This window comes from Neomonachus schauinslandi, chromosome 9 (genome assembly GCF_002201575.2).
Source record: "Neomonachus schauinslandi chromosome 9, ASM220157v2, whole genome shotgun sequence".
Classification (NCBI taxonomy): Eukaryota; Metazoa; Chordata; class Mammalia; order Carnivora; family Phocidae; genus Neomonachus; species Neomonachus schauinslandi.
Window position 1 is genome coordinate 139377744 of NC_058411.1, and position 23014 is coordinate 139400757.

Consider the following 23014-nt stretch of genomic DNA (forward strand, 5'->3'; position numbering starts at 1 on the left):
TTCTCATTTTTTATGGATCGATTTTCTTACCACCTTTTAGAGGCAATCTTCTTCCAGGGTTTCAGGAAAACCTTTATTTGTCCCTTGTACCAAATACATTAATATGATATTTAAGAACTAGGCCCTATTTTTTACACATATTTCAAGGTATCATGAAGTGAATGGTTCTTATTAGAGATTACCTTTGTGCTCTGAAAGAAATAGCTCTTTGGAAAAATATGGTTTTAAAAATGCCTTAAAGTGTGTATGTTTTTTTTTAAAAAAAAAAAGTGTGTATATGTGCGTGTGTAAAGTTACAGTTTTATAGCAAAAGCTTCTTGGAAAATCTTTTCTGTAGATACTTTAGAATTTATTGGGCGTTTGCTCACAGTCAGGCATTGTGTTAAACTCTTTAAATAGTGCATTTAACCCAGACACCATTTTCTGCTCGACACTATGGGTTTGGGGAAAAAAGGACCTGAACAGTTTTACCCAAGCACGTGACTTGATTTTGACATTCAGTTGGGAAAACATATAAAAGTCTCCTTGTAAATATTTGCTGTTTAAATTGACTGAAGGGACAATTAGGAGCAGGTAAAGAGAGAAAAAAGAGAGGCGGACAGTGGGGATGGATGTGGAATATTTGGCCTGCTCAGAGAGAAGGACCTGGGAGAACAGTTAGGAGCTTTGCCGTGGGGGTAGATCTTGGTGCCATCTTGTGGGTGGATCTGGAAAGAACCAAACAGACCCATACCAGCCTCTACCAGGATGCCTTGCAGAACCCCAAATTTCCATCAACACCTAAATAAAACTGTAAGTCAGATATCAGAACTCTGGTCTAGGAACCAGTAGATTTGATTATGTCCTGTCCATCAGCAAGTCTTGATCACCCTGCCTCCAAAATGCCCCAAAGCCATCTGCTTGTCTCCATGGCAATTCCTGGGCCGTAGGGCCATCCTCTCTCACTTGGACTGCTATGGAAGCTTCCTCAGTGGTCTCCTTGCCTCTGCTGTCACGTCCCACTGTACATTCCCCACCGGGGCTCCATTTAAAATATAAAGGGGATCTATTTAAAGGGATCTATTTTAAAAAATAAAAATTAGATCCTATCACTTTCTTGTATAAAATTCTTTAGTGGCTTTTGATGAAATTTAGGATAAAACTCAAGTTTCTTGTCCTGGCTTAGAAAGCTCTGCATCTTACTGCCCCTGTCTAGCCATGACCTCATCTCCTGCCCTCTTCCCCTTCCTTTCCTTGAATGTCCCCCATTCCCACCATAGGTCCCATGCACCCCTGTTCCCTCTGCCTGGGGCTCCTTCTTCCGTTCCTTGCATGGCTGCCGCCTTTTCATTCAGATCTCATCTTCCACATTGCTGCCTCAGAGGCCTTCCTGGACTCTGATTCAAAATAGCACCCCCGTTAGTCTCCATCACATCTCCCCCTGATAGGTAGAGATACTGTCTGTCTTGTTCTCTGTTGGGTGTTGAATGCCTAGGAAACCAGTTAGTGTACCAGGGGTGCCCAACAAAGATTTGTCAAGTGGGTGAATGCTGCTTTCCAGGTTCTTGGTCTTATTTCCACTAAATATAGGTTAGGGTCAGGTGATTTTAGGCCTTTCCCAATGGAGCATAAAAAGACCACAGGAATTCAGTCCCCCTGAATTGGGTCTTGTTCTCATCATTGTCCTTTACCAACTGTTGAACCACACTGCTCTGAGCTTCAGTTTCTTCATCATTAAAATGGAGTTAATCAGGGGAGCCTGGGTGGCTCAGTGGTTAAGCGTCTGCTTTCGGCTTAGGTCGTGATCCCAGGGTCCTGGGATCAAGCCCCACATCAGGATCCCTGCTCAGCAGGAAGCCTGCTTCTCCCTCTCCCACTCCCCCTGCTTGTGTTCCCTCTTTCGCTGTGTCTCTGTCAAATAAATAAATAAAATCTTTTAAACAAAATTAGCTGTTGAGTAAACATCGATTCAAAAATATTTCTTGGGGGCGCCTGGGTGGCTCAGTTGGTTAAACGACTGCCTTCGGCTCAGGTCATGATCCTGGAGTCCCGGGATCGAGTCCCGCATCGGGCTCTCTGCTCAGCAAGGGGTCTGCTTCTCCCTCTGACCCTCTTCCGTCTCGTGCTCTCTGTCTCTCATTCTCTCTCTCTCTCTCAAATAAATAAATAAAATCTTTAAAAAAAAAAAAAAGTATTTCTTAAATGCCCACCGTGTGCCAGGGACTGTTTTGGATATTGGAAATGCAGCAATGAATAAAGCATATAAATCCCTGCCTTCATAGAACTTACATTCTTAGTGGGAGAGGCAGACAGTAAAGAAGATAAATAGTAAAATATGGAGTTTTGCAAATGATGACTGAGAACTACAGAGAAAAAAACAGCAGGCAAGGGATAGGCTATGTTGCTTTGGGGGAACAGAAGTTTTAGGTAGATTGGTATTCTGTATCTCTTTTCTCTCCCACCCCCACCCATGATCAAGATTCATAACCCTGGTTTGGCCTTCTAATGTCACTTCTAAATGTTAGGTCAGTTAGGCAAACAAAAGAAATCTGATATGTGGTTTGTCAAAGTTTCAATAATAATTTATTTCGTGTTTCTGTTAGCCATATTTACAAATATTACTTTATTAAAATACAAAGAGACTACTTACAATCTCTCTTTAACAATCAGTATTAATAACACATATCTAAAAATCCAGAAGACTAAGCAACTTGTATAATTACCAATATCCATGAACATAGTGTTGTTACTGTATTGTCGAAAGATATCAATTGCTTTTGAAGCTGAAAGATTAAATCAAAGCTGTGATATTAAACTTAGCTTGAAGAGGACTATTCTCTTTTAAATATTAATGTGCACAACAAATTATTAAGAGGGCCATGACCTTGAAACATTAGGTCAGTTTGATTCTGATTTTCATACACAAAGAAAGGAAGAATGCAGGAATTCTATAGTTCTGATCCCCTTTTCCAGAGCAGTTGGGAAGTTGTTTACTCTTTGAGGGCTCACTGCTGACGTCCGCTCACTGAGTAATGTCATCAGATTTCCTGGTGGTGGTTATTTTGGGGGGGCAGTGGTAAGTAGTTGTCCAGCTCTGCTGGGACACTGCTCGACAGAGGTCCTGAGAGCCGGATGTACCCCGTAGACAGGATGTAAGGTTAAAATGCAATCTAGTTAAGTAAATAAGTGTTCGGTGGTAAAATACAGTTGCTGAAACATTACTGTTTTAAAATGATATTAAAATTATACTGAGGCAAAATTAATAATTTTTTAAAAATCTATAGCTTCTTTTATTTCTTGAAATGAATGCAGTGGTGAGTTATTTTTGTAAGTTGAGATCATAAAGTTATACTGTCCTTTGTCTGTCTGTGAAAGTTATTTCACCCACTTTTGGTGTGGACCGTGTGCTCAGAGTTGTTTTCCTGGGAGGTATAAGGCTTTGCCCTGAGCCATTCATACTTTTATCCTGTCCCTCAGCTTGTAATCAACTCTCTCTATATATACATCTATGTGTGTGTGTACACACATATGTATTTTTTTAAACGTGCTAGTTGTTATCATATTTATTAATTTTATTAATTATTAACCTTAACTTTATTTTTTTTTCCTCTTGGTTTCCTTAAGTTTGTACTGTTGACTTTCTCAAACTTAGTGACTTGAAAGCTTGGTAAGTGTATTTAATTCTTGTTTGGTGACAGAAGGTTTTAAGGCTATGAATCTTGCCTTTGAGTAAAATTTAGCAGTATCCCGTAAGTTTCATTACATGGTATTCTCATTTTTATTATTTTCCAGGTAATCTGTAGGTATAATTTGCATTTCCCTCTCTGACCCAGCAATTACAAGTTAATATTTAAAAATTTTTCAGGGCAGTGGTGTTTCTTGATTTTGCTTAAGCTCATGTTTTTAATTTCTGGTTTGTTGGCATTATGGTTGAAGAATAAAAATGGTACCATTTTTACTTTTAGCCATGTGTTTTTAAAGTTTCCTCTGTGACCTAGTATATTATATGTTTTTACACTAGTCATAAATATTTCTTTTTCTCCTTTGAGACTTTTTTGTCTACTTGACCCTTCAGAGCCAATTTCGTAAGTATCCTCTGTCAGAGGCTACCGCTCCCCACTCACGTAGGCGACCCAAGTACTGCCTCGCTCCTGCCTTATCTTGGGCAGTAGCAGCGGGCTTCCTGCTTATGAGTCTTCTGCTTTCTCCTATGAAACTGTCCCCCCTGCTATAGAAAGTTAGCGAAATGATTTTCCTTCTCTTTCTTTCTCCTGTCATTTTCTTCCTTCTTTCTCCTGAGTAGGTCCGCTGCATTCTCCAAGCAGTCGGTCTATATCCTTCTTTGTACTTTCTTTCATTCATTCCTTTAAACTTTGTAAAAACTGACAGAAACTCTTTGTTCAGATTGGTCTCAGTGCCTCTTGCTTTCCTTCTGAGTGCACCGTGAGCGTATGATTGTATAGAGCAGACCTGTCTTTGAAGACTCTCCTGGCCTCCTTGGATCATCTCAGGACTGCTGGCTTTGGCATCAGCTGCGCCCCTCGCTATGAGGCTGGCCTGCAGCTACACAGTGCAGGGGGGTAGATCGTGCTGGGGGAGGTCTCTTCTCCTCAGCCTCCCGACCCGCCACAGAGTCCCCCTCAGTCTTAGGTCTGGAATAGTAGTGGCCCTCATTCTTAGGATTTTGAGAGATGAAATTGTTACAAAGCAGATCAGAAACTAGGCTGGTGTCCCATAGTTGGCAGGCATCACCTTCTAGCAGTGAGAAATAAACATGGACTTGCCCCATCACTGAGCAAGCTTTGTTTCATTTGTTAACTGGGGATAGATCGCTACTTGAGGGGAGACATGGGAGGTGGGCAGTCAGGAAATATCTTGCGGGAAAGCTTATAGATCTAGGATTTTTTTGCCATGGAATCATACCACCACCCAGAGGCCTGGGGATCCCTTCAGTACATACAGTGGTTCTGGGAAAATTGCAGAAATCTGTCTCCTCCTCTGGGTAGCAACTCAGTGCCAGCACCCATCACTCAGGGCTGTATTTCAGCCCCGTATTCTTCCTCCCCTGGGCTCCCTTATGCAGTGCACAGACTACCCACACCTTCCAGTGGCCCTGGCTTTGCAGTGAAATCCCAGCTGCCACTTGCTGACTCTATGGCATTAAACAAGGTACTTGGAAGCTCAGTTTTCCAACCGTAAACCTCTCTGTGTTACTATAAAGATCGAGCAAGATAACACACGTTCAGCAATTAGGATGACGCCCAGTATACGCTAAGCCCCTCCATTGGTGTTATGATTATTATTACTCATTGGGTTTTGGTTATGACATTGTATTTACCTGTGTCGTTTTAGTGCTGAGTTCTCAAGTAGGTAAGCAATTATTGATAAACATTGTGCTCCTCTGTAAAATGCTCTGATGTCACATGATTCTAACTGCTGGATTTCATTATGTGTGTGCCATTCTTGAAGTAAGATTTCATGGTCCATCAGGAGAAAGATAGAAGGAATCAGTGTTCATTCAGTGTCTAGTTTGGGGGGGGGGCCCTTTATATTGTAAACTCATTTGTCTTTGTAACAAGTGAGAAGGCTGAGGAAGGTTGAGTAATTCACTTAAAGTCATACACAGCTAGGAAAAGCAGAGCCAGGATCAGATTCATTTTATTTCTCCCTCCCTACTCTGCACCTTTCCTGAGGGTTAGAAGGCGATCCCTGGGATTCTTTGTAATAACTATTTATGTAATTTTTCTCTGGAGTAAAAATCTCACTTTCATCTGTGGCACTGATTAGAGAAATTTTAAAGTGAGCTTATCTTTAAAAAATATATATTTTTTAAGCATACCTTTTTCTTACAGGTAGCAGTAGCTGATGTGCAGTTTGGCCCCATGAGATTTCATCCACATCAACTCCAGGTAATAATAAGCCATACTGTAATTTTTACATATTGATTTTCTTTAAAGAGGGGGAGGGAGAGGGCCTAACAGTGAAAACAGTTTTCTATTTTAGGTAATAGTATATTCCTGAAGCTGATAATAGTACCCTAGTTATACAAGAGAATATACTTTTCTTGGACACACATGTGTGTGCACCCTACTTTGAAAGGTTCAGCAATAAAGAAAAGAATGTGCATAATTGTGGGGGGGGGAGGGGGAGAGCAAAGGGAGCACAATCTTAACAATTGATGAAAACAGAAGAAGGGTCCACTAACGTTCATTGCACTCACAGCTTTTCTGTAGGTTTGAAATTTTCCAATGTAAAAAGGCAAAAGCATGGTCTTTTCTGTGTTGCTGAATATGCTCTATCAGAAAATATTTAAACGATCAAATCCAAAATATTAGACGACATCAGCTATTGAAATTGAGCTCCAAAGTTATTTGATGCTTCCTGCACACAAACCACGTCTCCTGTTAGGACTGGCAGAAGTGTGCATTTGTGGTAGTTGTGCACTTGGGGAAACTTAGAGGAGCTAAGCCTTGGGGGACAGGGTCTCCGTCAGCTTTTCAGTCTTTCTCACAGGCTGCCCCCCTCCACCTTACCAGTGTTGCCCTCATGAATCCATCTGGGTCTGGAGGGACGGAGCGGTGCGCTTTTGACCCAGACCTGGCCGGGGGTGGGGGGTGGCGAGTGCCTGGCTGGAGAGGCGAGAGGCAGCAGACGCAGGCCTCAGCTGATCCAGGCCAGGCCCCGGGACAGCGAGCCATCATCCTGGGCCAGGGGCACAGCTGCCACCCCTTGAGCCCGGCGCTGTGCCTGTGTTGCTTAGCCGACGGTTTTCTTTATTTTGTCATTTGCTGTCAATGAGAACTTTATCGATTTTTATTGAAATGCAGTTGACCTACAATATTATATTGGTTTCAAGTGTACAACAGAGTCATTCAACATTTATACACATTAGGAAGTGACCATCACTATATCTCTAGCTACCATGTGTCACCATATAATGTTGTTACATATTGTTAACCATATTCCCCCTGCCATACCTTGTAACCCCGGGGTCGTATATATTTTATGACTGGAAGTTTACCTTATTTATTTATTTATTTACTTGAGAACAGGGGTCAGGGGGTTTTGGGGAGGGGCAGAGGGAGAGGGAGAGAGAGAATCTTAAGCAGGCTCCAGGCCCAGCGCGGGGCATGGAGCCCGACGCGGGGCTGGATCTCACAACCCTGAGATCATGACCTCAGCCAAAATCAAGAGTCGGATGCTTAGCCGACTGAGCCACCCAGGCACCCTTGGAAGTTTACCTTTTAAAAATCACTTTCCCCCAAGACAAATATCATATGATTTAACTTACATTTAGAATCTAAAAAAATAAACCACCACCAACAACAAAAAGCAGAAGCAGACTTACAGAGAACAATCTGGTAGTTTCCAGAGGGAAGGGAGGTTGAGGGATTACCTAGCTGGTTATGAGGTATTATATTTTGGTCTGCTTGAAATCTTATCATCAAAGTAATTTCTTTTAACTTGGAGGAATTACATAAAATCTTGAGTCAAAACATTTAATACATTATTTAAAGTTTTAAGTATTTGGGGCAGCTTGGTGGCTCAGTCGGTTAAGCATCTGCCTTCAGCTCAGGTCATGATCTCGGGGTCCTGGGATCGAGCCCCACGTCAGGCTCCCTGCTCAGGACGGAGTCTGTTTCTGCCTCTCCCTCTGCCTCTGCCCCCCACTCATGCTCCCTCCCTCTCTCTCTCTCTCTCTGAAATAAATAAATAAAATCTTTTTAAAAAATAAAGTTTTAAGTATTCTAAAAGTTTGACTAAAATAGTTTGTTTTTGCCATCTAAGGACTTGTCTAAATAACTTACTATTAACTAAAATAAGTATTTGTGTGTCGTAATTGAAATAATTTTAAGATAAAATGCTTAATCAAGCTTTTGTTGAGTTCTGCCAGTGAGCTTATTAGCAAAAGAATAAGTATATGACCCATGCACTTGGACTTCCAGACAAGAGCAGATAAAATAGCACTAATTTGGGGGAGCTGAGTGATAATGTCCCTGACTTATGTGTAGGAGGATTTCTATCAACAGATTATTATGTTCACATCTGTGTACTTGCCTTGAAAACACTTGGGAGTTTTCTGTGGCATGTTAAGAAATTACCATTCTAACAACTATTTTTTTAAAAAAGTGTTCACACTTTTTTGATTCAGGTACTTTTAGTGTTTACCAAAGAAGATAACCAGTGTAATGGATTCTGCAGGGCGTGTGAAAAAGCAGGGTTTAAGTGCACAGTTACCAAGGAGGCTCAGGCTGTTCTTGCCTGTTTCCTGGACAAACATCATGACATCATCATCATAGACCACAGAAACCCCCGGCAGCTGGACGCAGAGGCGCTGTGCAGGTGAGCCTGGGACGCGGGCCTAAGTCGCCCCACTGGCGTGTGTGACAATAGGAGCAGCCCAGAAGTACACCAAGTTAAATTCACTGTCTTCTAAGTTGCCTTCTTTGCACGTAAAATAAGTAAGACATAAGGACATCATTATTTCTAGGATTGATCTTCCTCTGTTCTGTTTTACTTTGCTTTGCTTAAAACAGTAAAAAAAAAAAGAAAACCATTAAGGGTTAAAATGAAACCCAATCTGTAACTAACTACAACCGTCACCTGCATGTTACTGCAGCAGGAGCTAATAAAATCTTCCAGATGTTTTTAAAGTTATAAAAAATTGAAAACTGTCTTCTAATGTTAGGCGAATGTGCCTTGTTTATAGTACTTGCAGAATATCAAAACATGTGAACTGGGTTGCTTAATAGGAGGTTTTAGAGAAGTATAGATTGTCATGTGTGCATGTCCTCTACTAAGTTCCCACCCCTGACCTCCAGCCTCTGTTGGGGGGTGGGGGGGGGGCGGTTCCCAAGGGAAAGCTCTGAGCTGCAGAAGTTCTCTTTCTTGCTGAGCCCAACCTAATCCCCTTTCCCAGATTTGCAGCATTCAAGGGCAGGAATGGTCTTTCCTGGGTGGAGCATATCCTCACTGGTCTTGGCAGCTCCTAACAGTGAGGTCTCATATCCCAGCCCCGTCAGGGCTGCTTCCTCTGAGTGTCCTCTTCCAGGCAGTAGCCCTTGTAAGCGTGGTTCCAGAACCGAAAATCTCACACCAGGTTTGGATGGGCCAGTGAAGAGTAAGCAGGATAGCCATCCCCCTTAGGCTGTCCAGGGAGAAGGTGATTACAAATGCAGCCCCTGAGCATGTTCCTTTCCTGAGGGCTGTGTCACGGCCTTGGCCAAGAATCTCTGGTTTTTCTTGCTAGCTGTGTTTTACCACATCATCTCCATCTTGTTAGCTGAGGGTGTGTGTGTGTTGTGTGTATGTGTGTGGGGGGGGGAGGGTCCATTGTGCCATAGTGAGTGAGTTTTCTAGAGGCAAGAGTAGGCCCTGATTTAGTTTTCTAAGTCACTTTCATCTCAATTCTGGTTGTGCCTGGTTTACCTCCCTTAAGATCATCCCTTTAAGGGAACCTGCCCACTGTGGAGTGTTCCTTCAAGGAGTCATTTCAGGCTCTCCCTCCTGAACTTGTTCACATGCTCTCTGTCCCTCTGCTGACTTACACAGTTCATGAGGCCTTAGCCCTGGCAGAGCTCTGTCCTTTCCTTCCTCTTGCTTTTGGGATACCTAATCAACACCACCTGTGAAGGGTTTTCATCAGTTGCTGACTTATCTAAACAACCAGCCTTCTTCTGTATCTCTCTACTGGGGACATTTGGAACTCCTCACACTCCTTATCAGATGCCTTGCTGAAGGCCAGATATTCTGTGTCTGTGCTATTTCCAAATCCACTGGTTGAGGAACCCTGCTTTGCAAGTCTTCTCAGTTCTGGGCACTGTCTTTGGCACTAGAGCTCCACAGGTAAATAAGACATGGTTCTTGCCTCTGAAGAGCTACTGTTCCAGTTGGCAGGGCAAGTGAGTGATTTTAGTACAGGCTGCAAGTGCCCACGAGGAGGTATATGCAAAGTGCTGCAGTTGGCCTGTGTCGGGAGAGCTGCTCCAGGCGGAGGGGGCAGCATGTGCAGGAAGAGGCAGGTATACTGGGCTTCTCTGCTCGGTATTGACGGGTGCTGGGCTGGGCAGGCGTGGGATGTGGCTCTGGCGAAGGCTGGAGGAGCAGCCCGGAGCCCCATCTTGAGGGCCTTAGGTGCTGAGCCGCAGGCTTGGACTTCAGCCTGTAGGCAGTTGAGACACTGACATGGTCTGTGCAGGGGCACATCAGGAGCAAGTGGAAGGTGAGCAGCTGCCGGCTAGAGAGCGGAGGAGAAGGGCAAGGGGGGGCCAAGGCGAGTGAGTCACCTGTGAGGCTGTTGGAGGCCGTCTTGTGCTGATTACAGTGCCGCCTCCCCGCTTCCTGTCAAGAAACCCGTGAAGCTAACAGACAAAAGCTGACCACAGCAATTAAGAAGCCAAAGATAAGCTGATAGTTGTATCAGAAGCTGGGAGAGCAGAAGAAGGCCAGGATTCCTACTGTATCTCTTGTACCGTGGGGCCTAGAAGAACCTCTCCTGAAACGTCCTCCATATACTTGTCTCTGAAGCTGAAGTACCAAACGAACCTAAAGGAAGGAGATGGAAAGAGGCTCTGCTTCGCTGCCACGGTCGTGCTGAGCCTGGGACGCTGGAGTTGTGCTGACCAGAGAAACAGACGGCTCTGCCTTAGCTGAGCACCAGAGCCCTGCCCGAGGCCCCCCAGTCCCTGCTGCCTCCTCATTCTCTACTTTCTGTGTCCCCTGGGATCCCCAAGACCTAGAGCAGAGGGAGAGGGACAGAGACCTGGGTTTTTCTACCATGTTGTGAGGAGGGGCAGGAGCCTAAGGAGTGTGAGAGCAGTCTTTGACGTGTTACAGTTTCAGAACAGCAGACTGCATCGGTTCTCAGGTTTAGTTAGAGGGTGGGGAGAGCCAGCCGGGAGTCCACTGTGTGCGGCTCACCTCTGCCTGCCTGCTGGCCGTGCTCCCTGAGCAGGAACTGGCATCTGCTGACTTGATCTGCAGGCCCAGACCGAAGAGGAGGAGGGCTGCCCATGCCAAGGGCCTAGCAAAGGCGTGCAAGGGAGGCTTCTGTGACCCTCTCTGCTGCAGGCTCCCGATGGGGTTGATCTCGCTTCCCTTCAAGGATGAATGACCAGGATAAAGGCCTATAAAAAGCTGCCAGATAACAGAGGGAAGAGAATAGCCTTAAAGACTAAGAAAATGATTCACCACAAGGAAGTGCCTTCTGAGTGCCTATGGTACTCAGAAGAAATGAAGAACTGTTCCTTTGTGCACCAGGAGCAGGGCTCTGTCATGGAAGGGAAGACTTGATAAAGGGAGGTGAAGGAAATAAAGCCCTGCATGGGAGCCCAGAGGGCACCAGCAGAATTAGATCTAGGTTGAATGCAGGAGCAAGACTCAACTCGGGTGCCGGACACCTTCGACCATCTCTGGATTCACCTCAGTCCGGGACTCTCTGTTCCACTGTAAATTCCATTCTTTTCCATCCGAAACTCATTCCACACGGTGGAGGGAACAGTAGTGAAGTACAAGTAATGGAGTTGTTGTAAAATGTGACTCACTGAAGGGCTTTGCTGGGCTCTTGGAGTAAGCCTCCGTCCCCTGGCCTTTCTTCCAGGGTTGTGTTGAGACCATCATCAGATTTATTTGTAGTTGCCAGTGTGTCTGGAGGATGGTAGTTGCCCCCTATACCCACTTCTACTCTTTCCTAATAACAGAATTTTTAGTGTTTAGCTGGGCCTCTGGCCACCTAGAAAATGCACGCATTCCCCAGCTTTTCTTGCAGCTGGCCAGTGGGAATGTCCTGTGCATCTTCTGGAAAGTGTCCTGCTGTCTAGAATGTGGGTGTTGTGGCTAGAGTGTAGCCTCCGTCTTGGACCACGAGGAAGAAACCCTGTGGAGGCAAGACTCGGGAAACCTGGAAGGAGCCAGGCTCCTGGTGCTGCCGCGTGCTGTCACAGCCTTGGACCGCGTGCCTCTGCACGTCTTTTATGTGGGAGAAGAATCTTGCTTAAGCCACTATTGTGTGGAGTTTTCTCTTATGCATAAACCTGGTGCTAACCAGCCAGCGTTGCTGTGAGAGCTTCCCAGAGTGCTCACGCGGTCTTTCAGAATCTCGTGCTAGAGATTCGTGCCCGCTCTTCTCTGACTTCTCGAAAGCTGCCTTCCTAATGTCTGGGTATGCATTTTGATGATGCCAAGTCATTTCTTTCTTCATTTTCCTGAATCTGAAGTAAACGGTGTGTGGTTTTTTTTCCAAGCCAGTTTCCTTACATTTCTATTTTCTGGTCTGTTCTTCCCCCTTATGGACCAGAAAAAGTCAGGAGTAGACCTCTGCCTTTTCATACAGTGTTAGCCCTTCTTTGCGGTATCAACTTGCTTCCAGGTAAACATGGCCTTCCCTTCTGCTTTGTCCTTCGCCCAGCGCCCACCCTCATTCCTGTGTCCCGAGTAAGTCATCTAAAATGACTTCCTGAGTGTATCCGCACAGTTACCTGCCTGCTATTTATACCACTCAGATCTCTGTTTTTCTTCTAAAAAGATGAGAACTGGTTTGAGATAGCTGACTGCATATTAAGTTTGTCTTTTCTTTCTTGAGATCTTTATGATACGACAGAAATATGAACACAAGAATAAGTACGGTGCCCTCAGAAGTCACGGAAATACCGTTTGTGGGCGCCTGTCTCTCCCCGGGTAAGATCTGTGCTAGGCTCAGCAGCAGCCCACAGTTTTAAGAAGTAAGCTGGCCTTGTCTGTGTGAGTCTCCACTGTGCCAGTTGCCCTTCCACGCTAGTACAGCCCTCCCCGTGGCCCCGCTCCAGGCAGGTGAGTGTGGCTGTTCTCCAGGCATGGAGGCCCTGGGGGAACCGGGGACTGGCACCTGGTTGGCAGATCTGCAGTGAGCTGTCAGGAGGGCTCTTCAGTACAGCAGCTGGGCAGCACCCTCGCGGTTGGCCTCGCCTGGCATGGACAGGCGGACAGGAGCCGGGGGAATGGACTGGACGCTAGGGAAAACAGCAACACGGAGAGAGAGGTGGGAGCTGTGCAGCCCGTGAGAGACTGGCTCATCCCTGGAGCTGCGCGTCCATCCCTGAGCCACTTCTGTTCCCCACATCCCGTCTGCGCCTGTCGTGAGACCCAGCCTTGAGAAAATGAAGCCCCAGTGCTGTGAGGCAGGGCTGTGCCAGGGGGGACACGGCCACGCCGTTCGTTTAGGCATCGTCTGTGGCTGCTTTCACGCTACAGGGCAGAGTGGAGTGGTTGTGACAGAGTCTGCCTGGCTCACAAAGCCTAAAACACTTGCCATCTGGCCCTTTACAGAAAAAGTTTGCCAAACTGAGGTATCCATTGTGTATGCTGAATTGATGTCCTCTGATGCGTCTGGGAAGGCTACATTATGTACCATCCTTGGGAGAATTGAGAAAGAGTCACGCAGATGATTCTCTGTGTTCTGTGACTCAGGAGTGGTTCTGTTTCTTGAACCAACAGAACGGAAGTCATGCCGTAAGTCTTAGCTGTTCTCTGTCCCATCCCGGACACATTCTCTAGGAGACCAGCACACTCCTGACGTGGCTGGGGCCGTCAGGGAACGGTCGCTCTGTTCTCCTGCTGGAGCCACCGTCCTGCGTGAGTGTCTTCCTTTCAGCCCAGGGCTGCCTTCCCCCTCTTCCTGTGGCATGGCTCTGAATCTTCTCCGGAGTCCCGCACGCCACTCCCCCCCGCCCCCCCGCCCCGGCCCAAGGTAGGGTGAGCTGTCGTACATCTCCAGTGGAGCCGTTCCTCCTCCTCCTCTCCTGGGTCACGTTGACTTCCACCCTGGCTCATCTCCTGGCTGGGTTTTCGTTCCTGGGAAGGGGTGAATGCACTCTCGTTGGGAGCCTCGTACTCCACGGGAGATTTCAGTGGGGCAGCGTCCCCCACGTCTCCTGACCAGTCCTCCATTCTTACCTGTTTCTGTCAGGTGGCGATTCTCTTCTTAACCAGCTGAGCCACCCAGGTGCCCCCTGTGGCGATTCTCTTCTTTCTGATGGGTTAGAATATCTTGCATTTCCTAGTTTTGAATTTCTGTTGCTACTGCTTTTGCCTACCTAGGAACTCTTTGTTTATACGGCTTAGGGAGCTGACCTTTGGGCTTTGTCCCCACTGTAACCGTGGCCATCAGCTTGCAGTAACACACATGTACTCACATTTCCCTTTGGCAGGGAGAGACAGATAACCCCAGTCACGTAAGCCCAAGGTAAGGAACGTTCTCCACCTGAGGCTGCTTGGATTAACAAAGGCCAGAATGAGTAGCAGGCTCCCGGCCAGCTGTTAGGTTCGCACTCCGTGAGCATTAGGATTACTTGTCTGCTGAGTGCAGCTTGTGCCCTGGAGGGAGGAAGATCAAGTAGCGGAGAAGGTAAATCGGAGTATGACTTGCTCCCTCTTCTACCTCTCCCCAACTTTAATTGTTCTACCAAGATTGAGTGTATTTATATATTTTTTAAAGAATTGCTTTACATTTATTTAAAAAAATTTTTTTTTAAAGGTCTATTAGATCATCAAAACTCTCTGAAAACACAGTTATTATTGGTGTAGTACGCAGGTAAGCTCTCATTTTTTTTGACCTTGAAGTTCAGGTGTCAATGTCATGCTTGCTCTTAGCAGGGGCCTAAGAGTTTGTACGCTATGACAGGTGTGACTCTTTTTAGTTTAGCATTTTCTTCCACTTCACCAGTTAACTCCCTGGTGGGAGTTTCTGCTCTCATGTAGGGTTTGGGATTTTGGACTGCTATTCGCTTTAGAAATAGGCAAACCATGAGAGACTTCCATTCCTAAAAGTACAAATGTTATCCAGGGACACCCCCAAGGGCTTTCTGACTCCCAAGCATCTACAAAGGTTTGATTCATATATAAACGGGGAAATTGGAGGTAAGGAAAGAATAGAAATATGTTAGGAGAAGGGCAGTATTCAAATAAATGTTAATTGGCTTATATACTTTTGTAGATAGAAGAAAGGATTCTTTGTCCTTTAAACTTTTTTCCAGAGCTTTCAGGGGAGAAAAGACTTTTTTTTTTTTTTTTTTTAAGAAACTGCAAGTAGAAGAAAATGGGGAAGAATTTAAAATTTTTACATATCACATAGGTACGTGGTTACTTCTGTATTCTGGCTGTTAGTGCAGAATCTCCATATTTCAAGCATTGCCAGAAAGTGACATACAGAACTAAAACAAAACTATTTTCAATTTTACACTTCTGATTGGTATATTAATCTAATTCATCAAAAGGTATTTAACATGATAGTCCTAGTATTACGTAAATTAGTGAAAAGTTAGAGGTGAGCTGTAATTGATAAAAACGGTCTCTAACCCTTTACTATGTTCTTCTGAAGGACGGATAGAGAAGAGTCATCTGTGATGCCCCTCATTGCTGCTGGCTTTACAAGGGTATGTACCCACTACTTTGTTATGCAAGTATAATTCAGCCTGAGAAATTACATTTTATCTCTGTTGAGAGCCAGCAAAAGTTTTGAATTCATTTGAAGAAAAAACTTTGCTGTCCTTGTGCTGTTACAGTGTAGTTTAACTTTAGAACTTGGTAATCTTAATAATCTACAACACTTTAAGTTTTTGCTCTCTCAGGATTATGCCTGCTAAAGTCATCTAAACATCATAAAATCTCCTTTAATGGCATACTCATTAAGAGTTATGCCACACGAGATGTTGTTATAATGCTGACATGTATACGTGCAATTTGAAAGGCAGCAAGGATTCTGGAAATGAGGCAGCCCAAACATGACTCCCTCTCCACCCTCAGCACTGATCTGTTGGTTTTCCCTAAGCCGAAAGGCTTCTAAAGGCTTTGGTCAGCTGGTTGCCAGTGAGCCTTGGGAATCACAATGGAGAGAACTTATGTAAGGCTGATCCTGGGGCAGATTTGTGGCCAAAATTTATATCTGGGAGGTAGTCAAGACACCCCAAGCCACAAATTTAGTTTAAAGTGGTTCTAGGTGGTAGGTCGTATTCCTGGGTACCTGGCAGAAGCGAATAAAGATCCTCTCCAGAGCAAGACACCTTTATCTCTGGCCTCAGAGAATCTCTGCAAGTAATTGCTCAAAGGCAGCAGCCAGCATTCCACGGACGCTGACCAGTCCACAGGAGATGAGGTACTGCGAGTGAGAACTAGTAGGGGAAGGACAGCAAAAACATCCTCACAGCCCATAGACACCAGAATTATCAGACTCGAATTATAAAGGAATTATGCTTATTATATGTAAAGAATAAAAGACAAGCTTGCAAATGTCTGCAAGAAATAGGAAAACTATAAAAAGTGACACAGCAAATTCTAGGCAGAACATAATCGAATTTTGAGAAATGAACACATTATAACTGAAAATTTTAAAATGTAGTGGGTCTGAAGAAATTATCCAGCATGTAACACAGAGATTCAATAATAGAAAATAAGTTAGGGAGGTTAAGAAGTGTGGAGGATAGAGTGTATAGTTTAGCATATATGTAACTGGAGTTCCAGGAGGACAGGAGAGAGAATGGGGCAGAGTGATGTTTGAAGAGAATTTTCCAGAACTGATGAAAGACTGTAGTCCACAGATTCAGAAATTCCAGCAAATTCAAAGAAGAGTAAATAAAAAGAAGACACATCATAGTGAAAATCTCACCAGAAAAAAAAGATGACCTTCAGAAGGATGACTAACAGCTTCTCAGCAGTGATAAATGGAAAATAGAAAATAGTGGGATAATACTTTGAATGGGATAAAATAACTGCTCACCTAGAGTGGTAACCCCAGCAGGAAGGTTTTCAAGGATGAGGCTGACACACTTTCAGCAATATGGAAATGGAAGGAGTTGCTACGGGGTGTGCTTCAAGCAGAAGGAGGTGATTTCCAAGCGAAAGTCTTGAAATGCAAGAAGGAATGAAGCCAGAAATTGCTGAACTTGATGGTAAATATAAGCACACAGTTACTGTATAAAACAGTCCTAGTAATGTCTAGTCTGATTAGAGATGACAGCAGGAAAAGGATGTGCAGCCGAGTCCTTGTTCACCTTTCAGGGCATAAAATTCAGAGTCCTCTTTCCCCAAGTGTCCTGTCTGAGGCAAAGAATTGAGAAAGGACCCCACTGATACAACAGATGAACTCGAGCAGAAACTTGAAGAGGAGGGAGGAGGGATGACGTGGAGGGAAGTGGGGAGCAGCGAACCTGCCGTGCACATGTGCCTGCCTGCCACCTCCCTGTCTCTGCGGCCCACCCTTCTTCCCCTGTGCGTGCACAAATAACCTGCAGTAGAGCTTTGTTTATAGTTAGAGAACGTACGAAATGTAAGTAAAATATCTCTATCTATCTAGGCATCATGTTAGACCGAAAAGGAAAAACAGGGGACATACCAAAAGAAAAATTTGAACAATAGGTCAGTCTTTAAATGCTAGACTGTCTTAGCAAACGTAGGCGTTTTCAAGTTTTGTGGGGAGGAGGTAGAGGTAAAAGCATTCTCAGGGCTTTATCTAGCAAACGGGGGGTGGGGGAGAGCAGGCAATGAAAGTATTCCAAAGTGTTCATCTGGGAAATGTGCAGACTAGAACATTTGTTCTCTGGGAGATAGTTGATTCTGGGGGTGACTGGCATCTTGTTTTCAAATAGTAGTAAGGAAATCTATGTCGGCCCTTGAGATCAGTGAGAAGGAAGGTAACAATTAATAGAAAAGTTTAACAAACCTTCCAAATTCACAAGAGGAACTGTGAAATTTATAGCAACTTGGTCAAACTGGCTGACAAGGAAGAAGAAGCAACAGTGTGAAACCAGTCATGAAGACACAGCAAGATAGAAGGAGTAAAATCAAATGCATGTGAACAGACTAATTTCTCCCATTTTTTAAAAAGATATGCTGCTGTGAGAGACGATGGATTCTGAAAAACAAACAGGGTTCTAGAGGGGAGGGGGGTGGGAGGATGGGTTAGCCTGGTGGTGGGTACTGAGGAGGGCACGTTCTGCATGGAGCACTGGGTGTTATGCACAAGCAATGAATCATGGAACACTTCATCTAAAACTAATGATGTAATGTATGGGGATTAACATAAGAATAAAAAAGATATGCTGCTGGACTGGGTTATTAAGTATAGTTATATGACATTTCTAAGACAAAGTGATAAAGGCTTAGTAATAAGTGAACAAAGGTAGCAAGTAAATGCAGACAAAAAGAGCACAGAAATTCCAGTAATAACATCCAATAATATGGAGCTTAAGATTTTACTTTATACACACACAATTTTATATAAAAGCACACATTAGATTATTATTGGTTTTGTGGTGCCCCCCCCCCGCCTTTTTTTTTTTGACAACTCCCAAAGCATACACCCATATCAACACCTCCCCCCATTGCCTCACCTCCAGGAATCCATACTAAGTTGTCTGAGAACAACCCAAGTCAGCCAGTGTGAAGGTGAGTGTTCCTGTAAGTACAGGTTCTGGGGTGGGAAGCTGTGGATCACCTCTTGCTGGTGGTGGATCCTAGGTCATGCCCCACCTCCAACCTACTGGGCAAAGCATTCACACAAGGAGAAAAACTGCCCCAGCTAGCTTTGAAAATCTTTATGTTACTACTCTTGAGCTTCAAAACTGGCTATTTTTAAAATTTTTTTTTAGCAAGGACCTCTGAAGCTTCCACTTTCTAGTGAAACTTGGGGATAGATGATGTGCCCTGCCTTGGATTCTTTGCTTACCGACAGCCACCAGAAGTCATGAAGCTTTATGTTTGTATGAGGTCTCTTTGAAAGGGCATAGATGTGTGTTGGGAATGCGTGTGTTTGAAATTCCCCACAAGGCAGCACCCTGGCATGGCGTGTGGACTGGAGAGAGCATCCTGGGAGAAGGGATAGCACACCTCAGTCCTTCTGTTTTCTTAGTATAATCGAGCTATCATGAAGCTGACTTGAAATGCAAGAGCGGCTGATGCACACATTCTCCGCCCTCTCACCCACACACTCAGTCATGGGGTCCTCAAGCCGTTGCTAGAACCACTCTCGGGTGCATGTCCCCAAGCACAGAAGCTTTAAAGTAGTCATTGTAGAGGTACATGACCTGGCAAATAAGGAGGGAGCAGCAGGCTCACCATTATGTAGATGATTGATTCAAGTGGATGGCCAGTCCTCAGAGGCCATAAGTGAAAACTAATCTTCCTCTAAGCAGAGTCCCGTACCTTCACGTAACAACAGGATACTGAGGTGACAGAGGGCACGGTGACTCTCCCAAGTCCCATGGCTGGTAGGCAGTGATGCCAACGCCTGAGTCAGCCCTAGACCTAAAAGCCAACCCTGCAGTGGGGTCTCTGGTCTTCAGCGGGCAGTCAACTATTTTATGGGTTAGCGCCATCGTTCAGGATTTCAGGATGGATGGAGACCTGCTTGCTTCCTCAGTTGGACCTGGTGGCACAGCCAAGCATTTGCTGACTAACATCTGAAAGGTTCAGGCTTGGTGTATCTCAGTGCTGGTTGTGCGTGAGAATCCCCTGAAAAGCTTCCCTAGAGAGTCTCTTTCAGGTGGTGTTGGGAGGGGCCTGCACATTGATATTAGTTTGTGAGATTGCAGGTAATTCTAATAGCAGCCCAGGGCTGAGAACCACCAGGTGGGGCCCAGCCAGGTGGGCGTGATAAAGGCTCTGGAAAAGCGAGGTTGAGTCAGCTCAGGAGTCCATAGGATTTGTGGCCCGGCCCCCCTGGTGGGATGGGGTAGGGCGAGGAGGCGAGCTGCTGCTGCAGGAGTAGGAGCGGCACAGCTGTTTCCCAAGCATCCCTGGACCCGGGGTCCTTCTCTGCCCTCCATGCCTCATGGCATCTTTGGGACATACTTGGCGAAGGGCTGGGAAGACTGGATGTTCACAAGCAGAGCAGAAGTAGCGAGGGAGGGGCAGAAAGCAGGGGCAAGATGCTCTACGTGGTGTCCCACGTGCTTATTTTGTAACTTCGATGTCCGCCTTTGGGGTGAAGAAGTTTGGATATACACATTCCTACACAGTGAAAAGTCTGGTTGCGTGCCTGGGAGGCCATTTATAAATTCACGTGTCTCCACATCCCAGGATCTCACCTGCAGAGCTGGTGAGGCCAGCCAGGCCCTTGGACAGCGCCAGTCCCCACCCCCTTGTCTGCTGGCGGTGGCACAAGCGCTGTGCCCAGGAATCTCCTCCCTGTTCCTGCCTGGTCAGCAGCAGACACCCGCGCGGGTGGACGGCCTTCTCCGGGGTTCTGTGGAGTCGGGGCTGACCAGGAATGGATGGCAGGGCCAGCGCCCTCCTCCTCTCTCAGTAGGTGAGAGCTGCTGGGCGTGGCACCTCTCTGACTTCTGTTTTGGCCTGTGGGTTAGGGACCACCCCGCCCATGGCCAGCTGTCTCTGCCTTCCCCCCTCCCCTCCGAGGGACACAGCAGGCACCGTCCTCTGTGGTCCTATAGCACTTTGCAGCTAGAGCGCTTCCGCCCCTGCCTCACTCGGTTCTCACGGTCATCCGCGGTGGCTACGAGCAGGATAGTCTTGTTCTGCAAGTGGGGAAGCCAGCCCAGGAGGATTGGGGCCTCGTTTAGGGTCATAGGGTTTATAAGGCATGAACCTGGGGCTGGGTTATTAGCTTGCTTGACACTCAGACAAGGTCCTGATCACTGTTTAAATGGGGGGCTATTCACCTTCACTGTGGCAGAGGCAAGAGCTCTCTGAGGGGCCCGTGTTCCAGACAGGTCTGGCGTTGGCTTGGAGGTGGTGGCCTGTAGAGGCCCTGCCCTGCCTCTTCGGCCTCAGCCTTCCCCTCTCCGTTAGAGTATTAGCCATGCATTGAGCAAGTGAAAGTGAGCGCTGGTCATAGAAATAGGGGTGAGTAAATATTCCCAAATATTTCTTCTGCCTGAATGGAACCATGTGACAGAACAAGTGAGTTAGTTCTAAGATGTCTTCATGGAATCCATCATTTGGTGGTGGAATGGGTCCATGCTTCTCAGAACTGTGTAATTTGCTTTGTGGTGCGGTGCTTCCTTATGTAAATGTTATTATACGAGGTAGTCATTGTCCACAGCAGTGAAAGCTGCTGGGCAAAGCCACGGCTCTGCCAGCACCTCTCACATGGAGGACCATCCTCTGATGGCTTGGTTGAGCCGTGGTTAGAGGTGGGTGTAGAAAATGTCGCCTGAGTGGGGGTTATCTTTGTGAAATACTGGTGCAAAGAGAAGTGCAAGCATGTGTTTGCTTACTGTGAGCTTGAACAGCTGTAAGGAGGACAGCATACTGTGCTTGAATAAGGGAATATACTCTGGAAGTTAATATAAATAGGACTTCAATAAGTTTCTTCCTTCTACTTATTCTAGCCTCCGATAGTGACATGCAGACAACCAAAATCCTCTTACCTCAAACAAAGCATTCTTAAGCCCTGCCTTCTTAAAAGTTAATTTGGTACCCACAGGTTTTCATTTCTCAGTTCCTGTTCATTACTAAAGATGATGTATTTTTTAGATTTTGGTTACCACTTGAGAAGTCTGTTGAAAAGAGTTATTTTTATTGATAGACATATTAAAGATGCACATTTGTTTATCCACAACATCTCCTTTCTCTTTGTAGAGGTATGTGGAAAACCCCAGCCTCATGGCCTGTTACAATGAACTGCTCCAGCTGGAGTTCGGAGAGGTGCGGTCCCAGCTAAAACTCAGGTAATTAATCCCGCCACTTCTGGAATACCCACGTCACACCACGCAGGGCAGCTTTGCCACTGAGGTCTTGGGTTGTGGCTCTTGGCTCTAACTGACCTCCTGCTGAAATGGGAGGGGGTGGTGACCTGGCAACTCTCCTGAACCAGACTCTTAGCGTCTGCCTGGGTGTCTAGCAAGTGGTTACTTTAGTGATGGGAGACTCACACTTAAAGATGGGGCTCCAAAAGAATCATAAATGAAAAAGCAGGCTGTAAAAGTATATACTGAATTATCTGTTTAGTTTTTTACGAAAAAAAAAAAAAACTTGTATACACACACCCAACCTATTAATACTAGTTATCTTTGCTAGGTGACATGTTTTCTTCTCCACAGATAAGCATTTTGTAGTTTGCTCCTGAGCAACAGTTTTTTGTTTTGTTTTGTTTTGTTTTTAGTGAAATGAGTAGAAACCTAGTTCCTTGTACAATAGGAAAAGCAAAAAATTAGTAAAATTATATGAGTTTGACAGAAGGAGAAAAAAATCAGCTCTTTGTCATCCTAGGTTTCTTCCTTGAGTGGTCTGCTATTCTTTAATATTTCCAGGGATCAAGGGGAGAATGAAATCACTCTGTATATGCCCAGGGCAGAGATAAGGGGGTCAGGCCTTGGAGGAGGAAGATTAGTAGGGACCAGCACAGGGTTCCACATGCAGGGAGGGGAAGTACTTCACAGACCAAAGGAAATGAAGGTTGAGGTAGCAGAGTTCTGGCGAGCAGACATGTTTTAAGGCTAGTAAAGCGTCCAGAAGAGTTTTGTTGCCAGATTTTGCCAGGAATCTAAGGTGGATGGCTGCCTTGAGGCCTGCTCCTCCCTCACTCCGGATGCAGGCTGACTGCAGCATCCCTACAGTGAACTAGGCTACCGGCCACTCTGAGATTGTAAAGCGGGATTTTGGAGCAGTCAGTGATGCTAGAGCTTACTGGGTCCTGTCAGGATGCAGCAGCGGACACCCAGGGAGATTAAGTGAGTTAGATCTGAGACCTTACAAGCAGCACACCGCACAGGGGATCCTTTGGGTTGTAATCAGCCTTTTCCAAACTGCAGTCATTGTCTCTCCTCTAAATCTAACTGTAACCTCTGACCTTTTCTTCCTCAATACCTTAGCTTAGTGAACACAGCATCATCTCCCCTGTGGTCCTAGACTGAAACCACTGTGTCTCCTTCACACATCCCTAACCAGTCATTCACCCAGTCCTGTTGATTTTGCTTCCTGAGTATCTGGAATATGCCCACTTATCTTCCTCTTTAGGCCACTCTTCTCTCTTCTTACCTGGATTATTGAGCCATCAGTTAGTCTCCCTACATCTTTCTTGACTCCTCTTTGTCATTAGTAACATGCA

At 45.5% G+C, this 23014-nt stretch overlaps 1 protein-coding gene across 2 annotated transcripts in view; it reads left to right on the top strand.

Moving 5' to 3' along the window:
- PDE8A (phosphodiesterase 8A) overlaps positions 1 to 23014 on the top strand; it is a 169603-nt gene that overhangs the window by 86258 nt on the left and 60331 nt on the right. For both annotated transcript variants that reach the window (XM_021680680.1, XM_044918176.1), the window contains exons 2-6: positions 5832 to 5888; positions 8132 to 8322; positions 14489 to 14545; positions 15332 to 15386; positions 21547 to 21635. In XM_021680680.1, coding sequence (XP_021536355.1) covers positions 5832 to 5888; positions 8132 to 8322; positions 14489 to 14545; positions 15332 to 15386; positions 21547 to 21635 — 449 coding nt within the window. The remainder of the gene's footprint in view (positions 1 to 5831; positions 5889 to 8131; positions 8323 to 14488; positions 14546 to 15331; positions 15387 to 21546; positions 21636 to 23014) is intronic.